The sequence below is a fragment of the Microplitis mediator genome, chromosome 2 (assembly GCF_029852145.1).
Source record: "Microplitis mediator isolate UGA2020A chromosome 2, iyMicMedi2.1, whole genome shotgun sequence".
NCBI classification, from domain to species: domain Eukaryota; kingdom Metazoa; phylum Arthropoda; class Insecta; order Hymenoptera; family Braconidae; genus Microplitis; species Microplitis mediator.
This window is the reverse complement of record NC_079970.1, coordinates 9,306,939-9,324,377: the sequence shown is the minus strand read 5'-3', so window position 1 is coordinate 9,324,377 and position 17,439 is coordinate 9,306,939. Positions and strand designations below refer to the sequence as shown.

At 32.0% G+C, this 17,439-nt stretch overlaps 1 protein-coding gene across 1 annotated transcript in view; it reads left to right on the top strand.

Annotated features, from left to right (window-relative positions):
• The window catches only part of LOC130664205 (uncharacterized), a 35,448-nt gene extending 18,009 nt beyond the window's left edge, over positions 1-17,439 (top strand). Inside the window, exons 2-7 of the mRNA XM_057464035.1 lie at positions 12,760-12,824; positions 12,885-13,058; positions 15,832-16,049; positions 16,131-16,345; positions 16,762-17,009; positions 17,079-17,439. Of these exons, the coding sequence (XP_057320018.1) occupies positions 13,027-13,058; positions 15,832-16,049; positions 16,131-16,345; positions 16,762-17,009; positions 17,079-17,439 (1,074 nt within the window). The 5' untranslated portion in view covers positions 12,760-12,824; positions 12,885-13,026. The remainder of the gene's footprint in view (positions 1-12,759; positions 12,825-12,884; positions 13,059-15,831; positions 16,050-16,130; positions 16,346-16,761; positions 17,010-17,078) is intronic.

The following is a 17,439-nucleotide window of genomic DNA, read 5'->3' as shown; positions in this document are numbered from 1 at the left end:
TTCTGCCGTCATTGAAACCGTTTGTGAGGTAATCGTAATAAATTTAAAAAATCCTTTTAACGAACACTTTACTGCACACTAATGCAAAGTTCCTGATTACTGTATTAGTGCAACAAAGATATACCGTTCACCCACTTAGGTGTGAGAATGAAAAAAAGTAAGAACTTCTGATAAGGATGCAGACTGATTTGATATGTTATTTGAAAAAAATTTTAGCTAAAAATAAAAAAAATAATTTTTTTCTTTTTTTTCATCATGCTGGACCCCCAAAATTATAGTAGCTGAAAATCTGTAAAAATTCTGAGGAGTAGCTGCTAATATGAGGATAAAGTCTACAGAGTTTCAAATTTTTCGAACAATTACTTTAGCCGGAATAAAAATTTAATCGTTCAATGCCAAAAACCCCGTGTTATTTAAATGGGAAACTTACATCGCTGTGCGGCACGGGTTAAAATTGAGATAGAGACCTGAAACTTTGAGGATATTTTTTTTTATTTATTTCGAACCACATAAGCCTCTGGGAGCATAAAAATTCAAAAATGTCCAAAATAAGGACCACCCTAGTGTATTTATATATAAACAGTACACAATATTACAGATACTAAAATAGAATGTGAAATATTCCAAAACAGTATTGTAACAAGTCCTAGAAGTATGGCGTTATTTACTATACTGTATAGTACTGGAGCTATTGTATTGCTCACACGTATGCATAGCAGGCACGGCGAAACAGCATGGCCCTGAGACCCACACTACAATGCCGAGGGCACAATGCTACTAGTTTTTCCCACCATAATTTTTGGCGTTTCGATCAATTTATACTATCGTATTACCGCTAAAACTATATAGATGTTGTTAGACTAGGTTTATCTGCCAGAAGCATTGTGGGTACGGGAACGCAGTATGGGCCTGACGGCCATACTGACATTGCGACGTCCGCGACAACTATCGCCAATGTTTCTATTCCCGCAATGGTCGAATCATCCATGAATACAATCTTACAACGTGTAAAAATCTTCGATATTATAGAGTATATGGCATTCACACCCATACTGGCATAGTGATATCCGCAAAATATTTCTTACCTTGCATAATACCATAATGAAAATAAAATAAATTTAACCTCACTTTATTGACATGTATGGATGTATGTTAATAGAAGAATTTCTTATTATAATAAACGTACTGACAACAATTGAGACGAAAAACGAATAAATATTAATCACACGGAGAGAAAAATATCGCCAGAATGATTGTCCAATGTATCCTCAAATGACGTATCGTCAGAATAACGATTCGTATACCTAATTTAGGAATACTCTCATATTAATTTAATAATCTATAGTTTCGTTAAAGTGAAGATACGTATTTGGGTTAGGTTAAGTATTCGTTTATTTAATTGAACAATACGACGAATAGCCTTTGTAACGATATGTAGTTTCGTTGATATAGGGGAAGGTGGCCCAAAGCGGGTACCCCGCCTAAAGCGGGTAGGCGCTTGTACGCCTACGCATGAAACGCAAGGGACAAGGTATGCATATGTCGAGGTTACCCGAGTACTGCCGAGTTTCGCTCAGTCCCAAACGAGCATTAATGAAGCGGTATGGGTTAATTACACGCATTAAAAAAAAAATTAATCATTTCTTAAAAAAATTAAAGGTATATATTTTCTGATTATTCAAAAACGAATACACTTATTATATCGTTGATAATTTTCTATTATTTTGAGCCTATTTAAGTTAAAATTGAGGGAAAAATATTAGCGTTTTGTTTTGAATTATTTGAGTTTAGCATCACTTGGATAAAAAAGGTGTTCTCGGGCAAAGCGGGTAGGGCAAAAACTGCTAAAGACTAATTAAAATAGTCTAAAATTATTTTTTACCGTTACCTGGTGCGTACTGTACAGTAATACACCAAAATCTGCAAAAGACTGAATAATTAGTCGAATATTATTATTTATATACTTAAAAAAAAAATTTAATCACAAGTTACCGATTAAATAGTCATTTATATTGAAATATTGCTATATTTAATAAGTTAGTCGTTTAAGTTGTTAAAGACTGATTAATTGAAACTAAAATTATTATTTAAATATCTAAAATAAGCATACTTTCCTTAATTGTAGTGCCAACCCGCTTTGCCCGAACGGATTACCCGCTTTAGCCCCCCCCCCCCCTAGGGCAAAGCGGTTTTTGGGAGTGTTTTTTAATTTTAATAATAAATCATAAATTAATACAAATTTATACAATATTGCTTATAGATTTTAAAGTTCGATAAGTCCTCTATCAAAAAAAAAATAAATCATTATTGTTATCATACAAATACTAGATTTTCTCGGCTCTTAACGTTAACATACCCGCTTTAGGCCACCTTTCCCTAAGCATCTGTATAGCCAGCGTGAGGATCCGTATAGCTAAATTGGCTATACGTATCATCGTTCTCGGTTGCCGGATGCCTAAATACAGAGTTTGCGCAATAGTCATGTCAGCGATTCATAAAATGCCTAAAATAAGGATACGGATCGTCATTTTGACGATCCACTGTGAGGATACTCTGTATAGCTGAACTGGCTATACGGCGTATAGCCAGAATAGCGTTACGTATACTTAATCTGGCGATATTTTTCTCTCCGTGCAGTAATTCGATAATTATTAAAAAGAATATTCGACGCATTATTCTAATATTTGTTGTCACTTGCACTCTTATTTCTATCTCATGATAACATGAGGTAAAAATGCCGGAAACAAAAATTGCTATAGGATAAGTATGTAAGTGCTGGAGACACCACTGCATTTGCTACAGTAAAATAGTATAAAGTTTTAGTCCCACAAGAAAACTCGGTATTGCTGTGGGAATGATACCAGGTTTCTTGCAGTAAGAATACGTTTACTTACTATAGGAAAACTGGATCGATAATACTTGGGATCCCGCGAGGAAAAATACTTTTTTTTCAGTGTATACCGCCGATATTTGTCAATAATTTTATTACTTTATTTTAATATTATCAATAAAGAATATAACAAAAAAATCTGGAAAGCCCCATACGAAAAAAATATATATCCGGATATATCCGGGCAAATCTGCATATATGAGACATATATTTATATATATGTTGCATATATGCGACATATTCCAGATTTGCCCGGATATATATTTTTTTCGTATGGGGCGTTTGACCCTGTGGACAAACATCAAATCTTCCCACTATTCTCGAGCTCCTTGAGCTCGACAAAAGTTATGTCTTGCTTTGATCTACGAAAATTAAAAATACTAAAAATAATTCGAAAAATGCCGCTTCGAAAATCCAAATCAATTAATTCGTTCAAAAGTTATAAGAATATATACATACACACATACATACACTCGGACATCACCTTGAAAATATTTAAAATAGCTTACTAGAATCTCAGAACATCGAGATCCGTTCAAAACTTGTTTTTCGAAAATCGGACGAAAACCACCTATTTTTTTAATTTTAAATTTTCTTAGCGGGAAATTTAAAAAAAACCATACACAAAAAAAATTTAAGTAAAATTTACTTTGTCTCGCGAAGCTAGCTCAGATCCATTATGGAAATTTGATAATTTTTACCTTTAATATAATTAAAAGTCACTGTACCATAAAAAAAAACCTGAAAAACGTTTGACCCTGTGGGCCAACGCTAAAACTTCCCGCTGTTTTCAAGTTCGAAAACGTTATTATGGAACAAATCAACTGATTTGCATGTGCTTTGTGGCAATTCAAAACGTTTGTTGCGACTTAAATTTGATCAAACTGAGAAACAAATCGGTCGAGCGATTTACGAGTTATGCAACAATAACAACAAAAAATTGTTTTTTTTATTTTCACTTTTCGTATTACTTGTAAACTACTCGACCGATTGACTCTAAAATCTAATCAATTTTAAGTCTTAATGAGCTTAAAAAAAAAAAATTAAACAAAATAATATTTTAAATAGATAGAATAATCATAGAAACTTTGCTATCCATTTCCATGATTACCTTCCGTTTTTCGACGTCGGAAATATTGTTTTTCGACGTCCGAAATTGCTAACATCAAATAGAAAAACTTCAAATTCTACTCCACCGTCCGTCTTACGGTATTGAATTGCCGCCTATTATGTTCCAATCGGTTGATCCGTTCCAAAGATATCGTCGGACATAAATTCCTTTTTTTCTGCAAAATATATAATTTTCCAGTCCAAGCGTTTTTTGAGCTAAAAAATTGACAAATAACAACGTTTTTGAGTTCAAAAAGAGCAGAAAGTTTTGGGTTAGCCCACAGAGTAAACCGTTTTTCAGATGTGTTTCTATGAATTTTTCATATAAAAAATATTTAAAATTTTTCTGAATATAGCTTTTAACTATTAACTTTTTTTTTTTTGTTAAAAGTTTATTTATTATTGCCAAAAATAAAAAGACTTACATAATTATGAAGTAAATAAATTAAATAAAAATCTTCTTAAATCTATAATAAATTAGAGATAACTCTGGCTGGTGTCAGCAGTGCTCGGTTTCTAACAATCTTTTTATAATATATTTAAATCTCAATTCTTTTAACTATTAACTATTGCGGATTTGTGGCACTCAAATATTATGAATAGTCTTTACTTATATTTCATACTATTTGCTCTTCGATTATATTGAAAAGTATTAATTTCTGTTTCAACATAAAATAATTACTTTATTTTAATAGCAGTAAGGAAGAATAAGATGCATGAATCAACCAAATAACCTAAAGTTTTTTGTTATAGTAATTTAAATCATTAGGGTACCTGTTAAAATATTCAAAAGTAACCACTGCTATAGTCACGTCAGACTTTGGTGCTATTGAAAATAAATGGAGACTATTCTCTCAACCAGAGAGCTTTAATACTTGCGCTAGTTAAATTTTAATTATATCCGTCAGGTGCGACACCGAAGCTTCTAACGACGTTAAATAGATACCCATACCATCTTCTCTTTATCTCATCTTCTTTTCTCGCTTCACTTACCCTTTTTTCTACCTTCTTTAGTAGTGGCACACTGACACAGAAGAGTTTGTGATATTAATGAGTTCCATGGACTAACTATTGTTGCTGGGTAAAAATACTTGAGAAAAAAGAAACAACGGCAAACTGAATTGCTTTATCTCTATATACAGGACTTGTGAAAAAAATAAATTTAATTTTAGTCAACTGTAAAATTATTAGTCCCTATTTGTTTTTTATTAAAAAAATTTCAAAAGTGTTGTCTTATAAGTTACATTATTTTAGATATTTCCAAAATATTTGTATTGACTTCTTATTTTACATTGTGTTAATGTAAATTGTTTTTGAGCTTTTTGCTTGTAGAATTTTATACATAGAAAATAATTATTTTTTCAAGATATCAGTCGAAGCTGATTATAAGAAATCGTCCCAGATTCTAAAAAATAATTTTTTTAAAAAAATTCCTGATTTAATCTCCCTCTTCATTATATTTTGAATCAAAAATTCATACTATACGGAGAGTAATTTATGGAAACAATTGCAATATTTTATGGGAATGGTTCCGATATCGTGTGGTAAAAGGTTTTTTCGAAAAATCGATTATAGAAATAGTACCCATAGTCATCATAGTCATAGCTTCCATACTACTATGGAAATCGTTACCATATACTATGGTGAACATTACCATGTATTATGTTAAAAGTCAACATAATATTAGGTAATAATTACCATGATATTATAGTGATGGTTACCATAATAAATAGTAACAATTATCATAACATGTAGAAATTCTGCGTATTAAGGAAATCATTACTACAATATTATGGTAGTAATTTCCATATATTATAGGAATCATTGCCATAATACATGGTAACGATTACCGTAATAGTGTGGGAATGACATTTGTGATGTAAGTGATTATTATCATTGATGAGAGCGATTATTATTCGAGGATATTAATAGTTAGCACCACATGATGGTATTTAATAGCATTATTATAAAAAATTCTAAAATTACTATACATTATGGTAACTATTAAATATCCCTGATTAGAAAATACGATTAATGGCGATAGAAAATGTTTTGATCGTTTCGAATCGTCGGAAATCGTTTTTAATCTTCATGTGGGACCAGAAATTGCAATATTATTTTACGATTAAAGACGATTCATGGCGATTAAAAATGTCAAAATGTCATGAATCATCTTTCATCGCAAAATAATGTTGCAATTTCTGGTCCCACATGAAGATTAAAAACGATTTACGACGATTTGAAATTTTAATCGTCATTAATCGTTTTTAATCGTAAAATAATAAATCGTCTTTTGACGATTAGAGAGGATTAAATGTGAAAAACCATGACGATTATGACTATTAAAGACGATCAAATTTTTAATCGTTTTTAATCCTCACAAATCGTATTTCCTAATCAGGGAACCTTGATAAGAATCATTACCATAAAATTCTCAGCGTATACCTAACTGTTGGTGTCGATTTCGTTCGAGCATTATATAAGCATCAAATAAAAAATAATACTTTGGGTATACTTCAACAAAAATTCGAATTTTTAAATATTTTTAATTTAGAACTATGTTAGATTATCTTTTTGAGCCCAATATTGGTTTTATTTATTGTTGTAAAAAAAAAAAAAGCAATTGTCTGACAATTGTTTGGCAATTTTCAGACAGTTAATCAGCAAAAGATTCACCACTGGTTTTTTTTTTTTTACTTAGATAGCAGTTTCTGTGATAACTTAATATTATGATATTGTTTAGAAAATTATTTTATCAAAAATTAGTCAAAAAATTTTTGACGCTGATAGATACGCAATCGTCAGTCAACTTCTGGTGATCTGACTGAACATAAAAATGGCAGTTATTTTGCATCACTAATTTTATTTCTCTTTTTCTGTAAGTGATAGTACTGATGAATAGATAAAAAATATTTCCGACCGTCAAATCATCTACACTATTTTTTTATTTATCTTCACATTAATCTCGGGTGATAAAACATTTGATTAGCGTGCATTCAATGATGATATGAAAGGAACATAAACGGATCCTAGCTAGGTAGCGTGATTAAAAAACGCAGACTGATTAGTGCAAAATTGAGTCAACCGCTATCTTTATAGCTGATTTTTCCAGATATACATAGTGCAGCTAATGCTGACAAATTTATAATCTAATATAAAATATAGAAATTATAATAATACAACAACTAGTTTCGAACTTTATTTGCATGAACGACAATGTATTTTTTACTTCCTAATATAACTTTTGGCAAATTTTGAACTTTTTAACCTGCAATGAGTGTTTTGAAGTGGAGTGAACACTTAAATGATTTTATTTTAATTACAAACACTAGTGATTTACAAATAGAAGATGACAGTAATAAAATTCTACAATCTCGATTACTAGAAATACATAATTTTCAAAACGAATCCATTAGATTGGGATTTTTTTCGGTAAAAGACCCTTTACAATCCTGTTGATTACATGCGGAGCGAAAGATTTTTTATTTATTTAACTCTCTCAGAGTAAATTTTACTTCGAGTGAGAGTTTTATTTATATTTAAAAAATTGAAAGTCTGCGGAGTGAACTACGAGAAGTAAAAATTATTAGTCCTTAAAGAAATAATTTACTTATGATTATTGCGTAAGAAAATGTTTTTATTTAATTTCAATGAATTCAAACTTGAACGCTCTATAACCAGAGTGGTTAATGATTAAAATAAAATTTCCTAATATTCACTATGACATCACTCCGCTGGCAATAGTTATTCATTTATTCTGTTCGTGGAATAATTTTTAAGTTCCGAGTGTCAGAATGAATGCGGATATTAAAAAATCACATCTGACATTGTTACAATGTATGAAAACTGAATTGATGTGAGATTTGCTAAATTTTTTAAATGTTGCAATTTATGTTATACTAATCTAAAGGTCTCATGGTTTCAATGCAATATTAAAACATTCCAACAAATTGTTTTATAGTTTGTACTTTGAGAATTATTCCTATAATATGATAGAAAGAAATGTTGGAAAATTTTTAAGTGCACACCTCAATCGCTCATTTTATTTTTGATCATTACTTTCATTTCATTTTTGTTTTATATTATTAATTTATTTTTTATTATAATGAATTTTTATTGAACTTTTAAGTTATTAATTTAATGTTCTTATTTATTATTTGCAGTTAAATTTTGTTTTTTTTTAAATATCCCGCCTTTCTGTCTTAGATGTTGCTTTTTTTTATAATCTTACTACTACGCTAGTGTTGCTGTCAGTAGTTGGTGGAGAGAAAAAAAGAATAACAATAGGCAAAATAAAACGGACATTCGGCATCCGAAATGGAAGTAGATTTCTCTTTCTTTCTTAAGCTCGAAGTTTTAAGATAAAATTGAAGTATAAGTTATTTTTTTTATTGCTTTCTTTCATGAATTTCGAGGTCGAGATTCGCCAAAGATAAAACTATGGAATTTTAATCATAACACAGAAATGTTTAAAACGAAGGTGACCCTTGTTCATTTTTACTAGGGTTGAACCAAATTTCGAAGGTCAGTGTTTCGATCCGAGATTCTTAATCCGTGATTTAAATATTGTCAGTATACTTAGGGGAAGGAGGGGCAAAACGGGAAACTTAAGGACATACCAAGTTTTCGAGGACTCAAATACACTAAATCGTTTTTTTTTTTTTTTTAATGATATTCAAAGTAAATAGAAAAAAATTTAAGTTACCGTTAAAAAACAACTTTTTCATTTTTGAGGACAAAATGGGGTACCCCCTAAAAAAGGGTAAAAAAAAATCTCTGGATTTTAAATAAATATGATTAAGGTGAGCTCAAACCATTCATTTTCTCGTATCGTAGTAATTTTCATTTCACATTCCAAGTCTGTAGACCTTTTCGCCGAAAAACTTCACAATTTTCATTTCTTACGCTCCCGCAAATCCTCACCCAGAGAGGAAAGTATGACGGGCCCAGGCTTAGCCCAAGTATGTAAAACCTTGGCTCAAGCTTGTAAGCCAGCCTTGGTAAGACTGTGGAATGATAACATTGGGCCAGACCTGGTTGCTAGACCTGGCCCATGCTTGCTTGCCAGACTTGGCCCATGCCTCGAGGAAACGAATAAATTTAATTAAAAAAAAATTTTATTATTATTAACCTCGTAGAATTTATGATCATTAACGTTTAAACTATGTAAAGGAGGTAAATGATGTGAAAAAACTCGGTGAAAATTTTGCTGGGCTCCGGGCGCGAACTGCCGTCCTTCTGATTGCTGGGTCCGAACGATAGCTATTGGACGAACCTACTAATGTTGAACTTATACATTTATATGATCTACTTATTCAACCATAGGTATAGCCAAACTTGGGTAATTCTACCTTGGCCCAAGCCTGGCTTGCCATTGAATGGCCAAGACAGCGGAACCCAGCCTTGGCCCAAGCCCGGGTAATCATTGTAACGGCCAGGACTGAGTACCTAATCTTGAGTCAAGCATGGACCAATATAGATGTGCCAAAGCTAGGTTCCCCAGTGCTGGGCCATGTAGGGCCCTGTCGTTCAGCTCTGGCGGCTCCTGCATGGGCACCAATGTTGATTTAAAAACAAAAATAGGTAATTGTGTCGATCCATGGCTCCACCTGTTTTTATCAAGCAAAAATCCCAAAATAAGCAAATGGCCAAGAGACCTGTTTCATCCTCTGGCATTTGTTGGCGGATTAAATATATAATCGCTTATTTAGGTGTTATTTAAGCATTAATAATTGTACGTGTATACCAAAGGTATAAAATTAGCTTGATTTACAGATTTAGTTTGAAATTTTTCTGTTCCGTGCTACACTGCACTATTTGACATATTTTTCTTATTATTCTATGTATTGACTCTTAAGTCAACCACCAAAACTTAAGATATATGCCTATTTGCCATAATTTCTGTAGTTTCGTCCTAAGTACGTTAACGGACTCGTCAGTAAGGCTATGTTAACGCACTCTTGCCTTAGATTACGTCTCCTACTAGTACGGGCCGGCGTAAAACTGTGTTGTGAGCTTCAGCCAGACACTATACTAAGTAAGGGAGGCGGATACCGTCCAAACTACTTGCAAGAAAGTGTTAGGTGAGCTGTTGTACACCGTTAAAGTATTGAAATAACAGAAATATGTCAAATTTTCACTATTTACAAGAGTTCAATTATTTGAAACTCTTAGTTAGACCTTTCTATCGCCACCGTCCATCTTACGGTATAACCAAAATTAATTATTTTGTATATTAGAAATTTATTATAAATTTATTTTGGAAAATTTGCATGATTTTCTGCTATTTTGATCAATTTTGCACACTTTAGTTACAAGGCTCAGATAGACATCTAGTGTTAGAGACATAAGTACATACAGAAAATTTAATCCGCCGTGTAGCTGAACACGTGGAAAAAGTTTATTTATAGATCTTTAAGGTGTAAGCACTTGGAACTTTGAAAAATGTGTGGAGCCGCGCATCTAAACAATAACCCAAAAATAAAGTACACCATCGATTTTCGCAGTTCGTCAGTAATTTTTATTTCGCTATAACAACGGTCACTATGGTAATGGTTGCTACGTCATCTGGTAGTACTCAATCAGAGAAGCGCATTTGGTAGTCAGCCAATAAGAAAAGAAGATTCGGTTCGTTGTTCAAAAGTCCATTTAAATAGGAGTTTCATAAAAGCTATTTTTCACGAGCGTCTACATCGAAACAGGAATATGCATGCCGAATTTCAAGTCAATAGGACCTATTGTTTCGGAGATCTTGGTTGCTCGGACCGAAAGTATTTACTTTCGATCTGCGTGCCGAAAATAATGACGAACGTACACTTTATTCTGCTATGTGGGAGTCAGCCTCTTTGCTATCACTAAATAGCGTTCGAGAGCAAATATTATTCATAAATTTTTATAAAGGAAAAGACCTACTTTGTAGCTGACGAAGGACTAGTACTCGATCATTCCATATTTGTACACTGTAAAAAATCACCGGGGTAAGTCCAAGTGGTGTAGGTGTTAAAATCGGCGGTGTTAAATTTCAACATTGAAATTTCGTAATGTACTGTGGTCCCAGTAAGAGAATAAACCTCGGAAATTTCCCCCACTACCGAACATTTATGAACTGCGCATGCGACCTTGGACGAAGGCTTACAAACCGGGACTTGGTAGTTGAGTATTAGCTAGATCTTGGGCCAATGCTTACAAACCAGGACTTGGTAGTTGAGTATTGGCTAGACCTTGGGCCAAGGCTTACAAACCAGGGCCTGGTAGTAGAATGTTGGCTAGGCCTTGGGCAAAGGCTCACAAACCAGGACTTGGTAGTTGAGTATTGACTAGACCTTGGGCCAAGGCTCACAAACCAAGACTTGGTAGTTGAGTATTGGCTAGATCTTAGGCCAAGGCTTACAAACCAATTATATTGAATAATTCATCTCTCAAAAGTAATTTTTTTGCTCGACAATAATTTAATAATCGTAAGTTGGGTACCAACTTTGACGCTAGTTAAAATTATGTGCTTGACTGAAAGTACAGTCGGACCTCGTTATAAGACTACGCGTTGTAAGACCCTTTCCCTCAATTCGTTTAAACTTGCTCAGAACGCTCTCCCCACTAACAACTCAATGAAAATTTCGCGCCGAAAGAATTTTATCTCCTACATCCCCAAACTAGTCTTATCACGAGGTCCGACTGTAACTATATAATTTAGCAATAGGTAGCCATATAAACTGTTACCAGAGTTGTATAGATCACTTGCTTACTGAAACTCGTCTACGGATACTTGAGATGTTCCAATGGCAATTCTTATTTCCATCGAGACTATAAATAAATTCGGGATTTGGTAGTAAAGTTTTGATCACAAACGTTATAATGCTGAAAAAAATCACGATTATAGTAAAATAATAATTTATGCTATGTATACTTATTTATTGTCTTCAAAAATATTTGTAATAAACATAAGAACGAGATGAATATTAGAAATCGTATACTTTATGTCGTTTACAAATATTTTTATTCTGAAAACTGACCTTTTTTGCTATTGTGATTGTGAGAACTTTAGATCAGCGTCATATAAACGACTAATGGTGTATTACCGTACGATGGACGGTGTGGCTCAATAAGTTATAGATCAAATTGAACGGAATATAGTATAGTGCCGAATAGCTCAACTGGTAGAGCACTCGGCGCGATACCGCATTGGTCTGGGTTCGATTCCCAGTTCGGGCTATCTATATTTTTCTCAATTTATCTATAAATTGTCTTATTGAGAGGTTTGCATGTTTAGGTTTCCACTATATTTAAGACTAAACTCATAAACAATTCAGCTAATTTCACAGAAAGATAATTTTCATAACGAATTTGCGATCCTTTTTGTATAATTAACAAGCATATAATATTTAAAATAAATACACGGGAAAAACGAATTATCCATGGCCATATATAGTCACATGCGGCCATATATTTCCAATCTCCATATATGACAATATATGACCATATATGACTACATATATGACTACATATGGTCATGTTGGGGCATATATGACTATTCTTAGAGTGCTATATTTAAAAAAAAAGATAAAGCAATGAAAACCAGAATAATCATGACTATCAGATGTCTCATCTATTTTAAGTCTCTGGAGTAGATCATTATTTTATTTCTTCGATGAAAAATCGCGGCGTTGGCTGGGCTCGATTCTGGGTCGAGCTACATATATGGCGGTATATGTTTCGTTTTTCCCGGGTATACAGTAATTTGTAATAAATAAATTAATCATTAGGAAAAAGAAATATCCTTGGCCGCAGCGAATATATGGATCGAATTATCGAGATATTCAAATTTTAGGTAAGTTAATAAACTATTATTATTTAAATGATAATTAATAAGAAATTTAATTTTTTATAGCATTAAAGCAAAACTCATTCGCAATGAGTATTATGGAAAAAGAGAAATAAATGGAAGTTATAGTGGTCTATTAAAATTAATACACAATGATGAAGTCGATATTATTCTTAATGCATTGTTTTACTCAACATATTTGAATTTGATGGATTATACAACCCCATACTATAAACATTAGTGAGTGAATATAGTTGATATTAGAAAAAAAAACTGTGATTTCGCATAATTATATTTGACAAATCTACACTATTATTTATATGCATTAAAGTCCAAGAGCACCTCCAAATACATAAAAATCATTTTCTTGAGACCGTTATATTGTAGAAAGATTTAGAAAATTCAAAACTGCACATTTCTAACGCTTATATTATATTTTCATTAAGAGAATATGCCATCTATTCTCTTTCTCACACACGTATAAACAAACGAAATGGTCCTTGTTGCGCACTTACATCAGCAAATGGAAATTTCAAATCAGCCGTTCTCAGATATAAACTAAAATTTCCGAACGAGAAGCATTTCGTTCGATAAATAATAACTTTACGCATCGAATGAAATATTTTATTTAATGATTTGGGTCTTTATCTATGAAAACGGTTCATTAGGAAATCACCTATTTCACTTTCTTAATCAATTTACTTCCATCTTAACACAAAATATTCTTCAACGATACGATACCAACAATTCAAAAAATCTGTCTATCGGTTGACCCTGGGGGCCAGCCCCGAAACTTCCCGCTGTTTTCGAGCTCCTTGAGCTACTTGAGTCTACTTGATTAACTGATCTGAAATTTTCAGGAAAGTTGACGGCCAACAAGCTCTTTCGATTGCCACCTTAACCATCTAAATCGGTTGATTAGTTAAAAAGTTACAAAGAGTTTACACACACACACACACACACACACACACACACATACATACACTCGGACATCATTCTGAAAATAGTCAGAATAGCTTCCTAGGACCTCAAAACGTTGACATCTGATGAAAACTCGATTTTCGAAAATCTGGGTAAAAACAATAACGTCCGGAATTTTTCGAAAATCATTGATTTTCTTAGCGGAAGTTAAAAAAAGGAAAGTTATTGGCTTCGGTCTGATTTTCGACAACCGAACTTTCAACAGATCTCGTTTTCAGGTCCGAAGAAACTATCCTCACTAATTTCAAGATGATGTCCGAGTGTATGTATGTGTGTATGCACTGAAAAAAATAATCGCTAGCTGCTAGCGATTTTTTTCTTCAGCAGCTAGCGATTGTTGATCGTTCCATGCCAAATCACCGAGGTTTTGACCCGACCCCCTTCGATTTCGCTGAAACTTTTTAATCATTTTTTATCCTACCAAAGACATTTTCCTGAATTTTTTCAGATTTTTTTACCCAACCCAAAAAAAGTTACGAATTTTTGAAAAAAAATGCTCTTTTTTTTTTAAATTGCTATAACTTTCTTACAAATTAATCTTTCGGCACTTTTTTTTTTTCTAAATTTGTGTTTTTAAATGTAGTTTTCAGAAAAAAATACAAAAAATTTTTCAGAAGTCACGATATATAAAATATTTCAGTTTTTCCTGTAAAACCGTCATTTTTTCGAAGTCCGAAACCTTTGATTCTCAATTTTTTTGTCTCAAAAAAAACTTCAACCAAGACAGCATTTTAACCCCGCTATTCCCATATTGTGCCGACATTCCTTTAGATTTTTTTTTTTTCGATTGAAAATAAAAAAATTTCTAAATTTGGCTTATTTTTTATGACTTTGCGCTAAAGTTTTTTTGAATTGTTTTTAAAAGCTCAGAAGTTGCATAAAATTGGACAAAAACAACCGTAAAGTGTATTAGGGGCAAGGATTGATTTTTTTCGGAAGAAAATTCCCAATTTTTTGATATAGTGAAACCTAAACCTACAATTAACCTTCTCAATAAGACAATTTATAGATAAACTGAGAAAAATATCGATAGCCCGAAATGAGAATCGAACCTAGACCATGTCGGTATCGCGCCGAGTGCTTTACCAGTTGAGATATATCCGGTACTATACAATATTCCGTTCAATTTGATCTAAAATTGCCTATAAGGCTATCTATATTTTTCTGAGTTTGTCTATAAATTGTCTTATTGAGAAGGTTAATTGTAGGTTTAGGTGTCACTATATCAAAAAATTGGGAATTTTCTTCCAAAAAAATCAATCCTTGCCCCTAATACACTTTACGGTTGTTTTTGTCCAATTTTATTCAACTTCTGAGCTTTTAAAAACAATCCAAAAAAACTTCAGCGCAGTAATAAAAAATAAGCCAAATTTAGAAATTATTTTATTTTTAATCGAAAAAAAAAAAATATAAAGGAAAGTCGGCACAATATGGGAATAGCGGGGTTAAAATACTGTCTTGGTTGAAGTTTTTTTTGAAACAAAAAAATTGAGAATCGAAGGTTTCGGACTTCGAAAAAATGACGGTTTTACAGGAAAAACTGAAATATTTTATATATCGTGACTTCCGAAAAATTTTTTGTATTTTTTTCTGAAAACTACATATATAAACGCTCTGATCTGTTTCAAAACTCATTTAACTTTCAATTTCAATTACATTTGTTGATTATTGTCCGAATTCCTTGATTTCATTAAGCAAAATCGTGAACAAAAATTAAATAACTGCTTATTGGAGCTCGAAGGGCGCAAATATACAAATATATGAAAAGATTTTGTCGAGCTTTTCCAGCTCGAATATGATGCATTTTGACAAGTGTTCATCACAAGTGACATCAGCGAGAAGTTTCGGAGCTGGCCTGCAGGGTCAGCCGGTTTCCAGATTTTTTTTCCAGTCATCTCGAGCAATATTTTCTGTATAATTTTTGAAAAAAAATCGTCGATTTTTTTGACACAGCCTCATATATATATTAGATATTTATGATCGTAAAATAGAACCTAACAATTATACTATTAATCTATTTTTCTATACGTAGCTTCTACTTTTATATTCGTCCAGAATATGCACCGAGTGAGTCATGGATACTTAAAATATTTTCTCTCAATGCATTTCTGTTTATTATCGCAATGATGGTCATTTTTAGCGCTTTAGGAAAATGGTTAGAAAAACTAAGTCACCAAATAAAAATGGAAAACAGTGTTTCTAAATTCCAAGATCATTTATTTTACACATTTGCTTCATTTTGTGCCCAAGGTATGTAAAAAAAACTATGCAATATTATTGAATTCATGTAACATGTCAATAATTAAATAACTAATGGTTGTAAATTTACAGAATCGTTGGAAACACAACAACAAAAGTATAAAGTATTTGAATTATCTCGAAGAATTTTCACCTGGTTTCTTCTGCTTACTGTCAGTTCACATTTAATTTCATATATGACTAATACTGAATTAAAACCACCGTTTACTAACATTGAGACTCTTCTTCGGTTTACAAATTATGAAATTCTGATTCATGATGGATCGGCGACATTTGAAAGATTTCAGGTGATTTACAATAAGTTAAATAATTTGGAAAATTGTACTCAGAAAAAAATGATCATACAGAAATTAACAACAATCAATTCAAAGTATGAAATTTTTCAATTTTCATACTTTCGACTAAATAAAAATTTAAGCAATAATTATTCATTAAATTTATTTATCGTAAACAAGCTTTATAAAAATGAATTTGTGAAATTCACTGCAAATTAGTAAACATACACTGGGAACCAGCTACAAGTTATACCACTGGTTGAATCAGTGGTATATTTATAGCTGGAGGAGTAGTGACTATCCACTGATTCGCAGTGAATTTCACTAATTTATTTTTAGAGAGAATACTGTTAAAAAAATTACAGCTGCATATAAACGATAAATATTCGTTTTTCTTTTCAATGTATGACAAAGTTTTTTATTTGTAGAATGAATCCAGACTGATGTTGAGTGCAGAAGATCTTTTACGTATTACCCCAATGAGTTCGAAAAAAGATTTATATAAAAAAGTTTGCTGGGGTAAAGATAAATTTGCATTTATTGAATCAAGTGCTAAACAATATACTGAAGAAATGAAAATTTGTCCTTTAATACCCACTGGCGAACCTATTTATACAACATGGGCTACTGCTGGTATTAAAAAAAATTATAAATACAAACGGACTTTTGATATTGGGTAAAAATAATGCATAAGTTTTCTACTTCACAAGATTATAATATTATAATGATAGTCATTTATTTTCAGGATTATGAAGTTACGTGAAAGTGGTTGTATACACAAGTTTAAAAAATATTTGACTCAGGGCAAGGAAGAAAAAGAACCACAAGGTCCAACAATCATACAGTTTACTCATGTTTATGTATTATTCATCATTTTATTATCGGGAAATGTAGCTTCAATAATTATTTGTTTTGGTGAAAATATTTTTTTTAAGTACCAATGTAAAAAGCAAATTCAACGAAAGCGCTTGATGGATAAAAGACGTTTGAAAAAAATGCCTAAAATTTCAGTTGCTAAACGGCAAATTACACCGTATAATAAATCTGTGATCTTCAAAATTTTTAATCGTTCAGAACATAAATTTAGAAATATCGTTATAAGATGA